The 686-nt window shown below is 34.8% G+C and overlaps 1 protein-coding gene across 1 annotated transcript in view; it reads right to left on the bottom strand.

Moving 5' to 3' along the window:
* The window catches only part of LOC119589348 (organic cation transporter protein-like), a gene marked incomplete in the record, with an annotated part of 79,660 nt that overhangs the window by 12,889 nt on the left and 66,085 nt on the right, over positions 1 to 686 (bottom strand). Inside the window, 1 exon segment of the mRNA XM_037937968.1 lies at positions 179 to 209. Coding sequence (XP_037793896.1) covers positions 179 to 209 — 31 coding nt within the window.

Raw genomic sequence — 686 nt, 5'->3', positions numbered from 1 at the left:
GGGGCGCGCGCGCGCGTGGGTGCGCGTACGTGTCTGTGGGTGGGGTGTGATAAAGCTTGGATCTTTGCTTTGTGGGGGGGGGGGGGAGTTGTATGGACTGTTTAAACCGAAAAAATGCGTTCCCTGAATGTAAAAAATTCGGTCCGATTTTAAATTCTTCCCTTTTTAAATAAATTACTTCCTTCGCAACTCTGAAATTGCTTCTTGATCTGTCGAAAAAATAAAATTTAAATTTATGTGTTTTATACTTTCCTAAGAAACTAATCAGTTCAAAAAACATTAATATTCTGCGCTTTACAAGTATTTTTTAATTACACATCTATATTTAACAACAAACTTTTCTTATGTGAGGAAAAAATCTTTCAAAAAAACCCAAAAGACTTAATTTTTGCACTTTGCGAAACGCTTTCTAATCTGAATCTCGAGCTTTCAAAACTTTCGCTAGGGCCTCGGGTGGGAAAGGGAAAGGGCAAAAAAGGGAAAATAATGTTAAATATCTCTAAAGGAAATTTTTATTGTTTTTGTCACTGTTGATGATTTTCAGGGATTTTCTCATTGTTTTTTTTTTATCTCATTACATCCATACAAAAACTTTTTTCATAACTACTATTTTGATAATTTAAAATGGGAAATCAGCTAACTAAACGGAAAGACAGGATTAATGTGAAAACCAGTGGAATGGGGGA

The sequence above is a fragment of the Penaeus monodon genome, chromosome 25 (assembly GCF_015228065.2).
Source record: "Penaeus monodon isolate SGIC_2016 chromosome 25, NSTDA_Pmon_1, whole genome shotgun sequence".
NCBI lineage: Eukaryota > Metazoa > Arthropoda > Malacostraca > Decapoda > Penaeidae > Penaeus > Penaeus monodon.
Note: the sequence above shows the minus strand (reverse complement) of the source record. Positions and strands in the feature narration are given on the sequence as shown.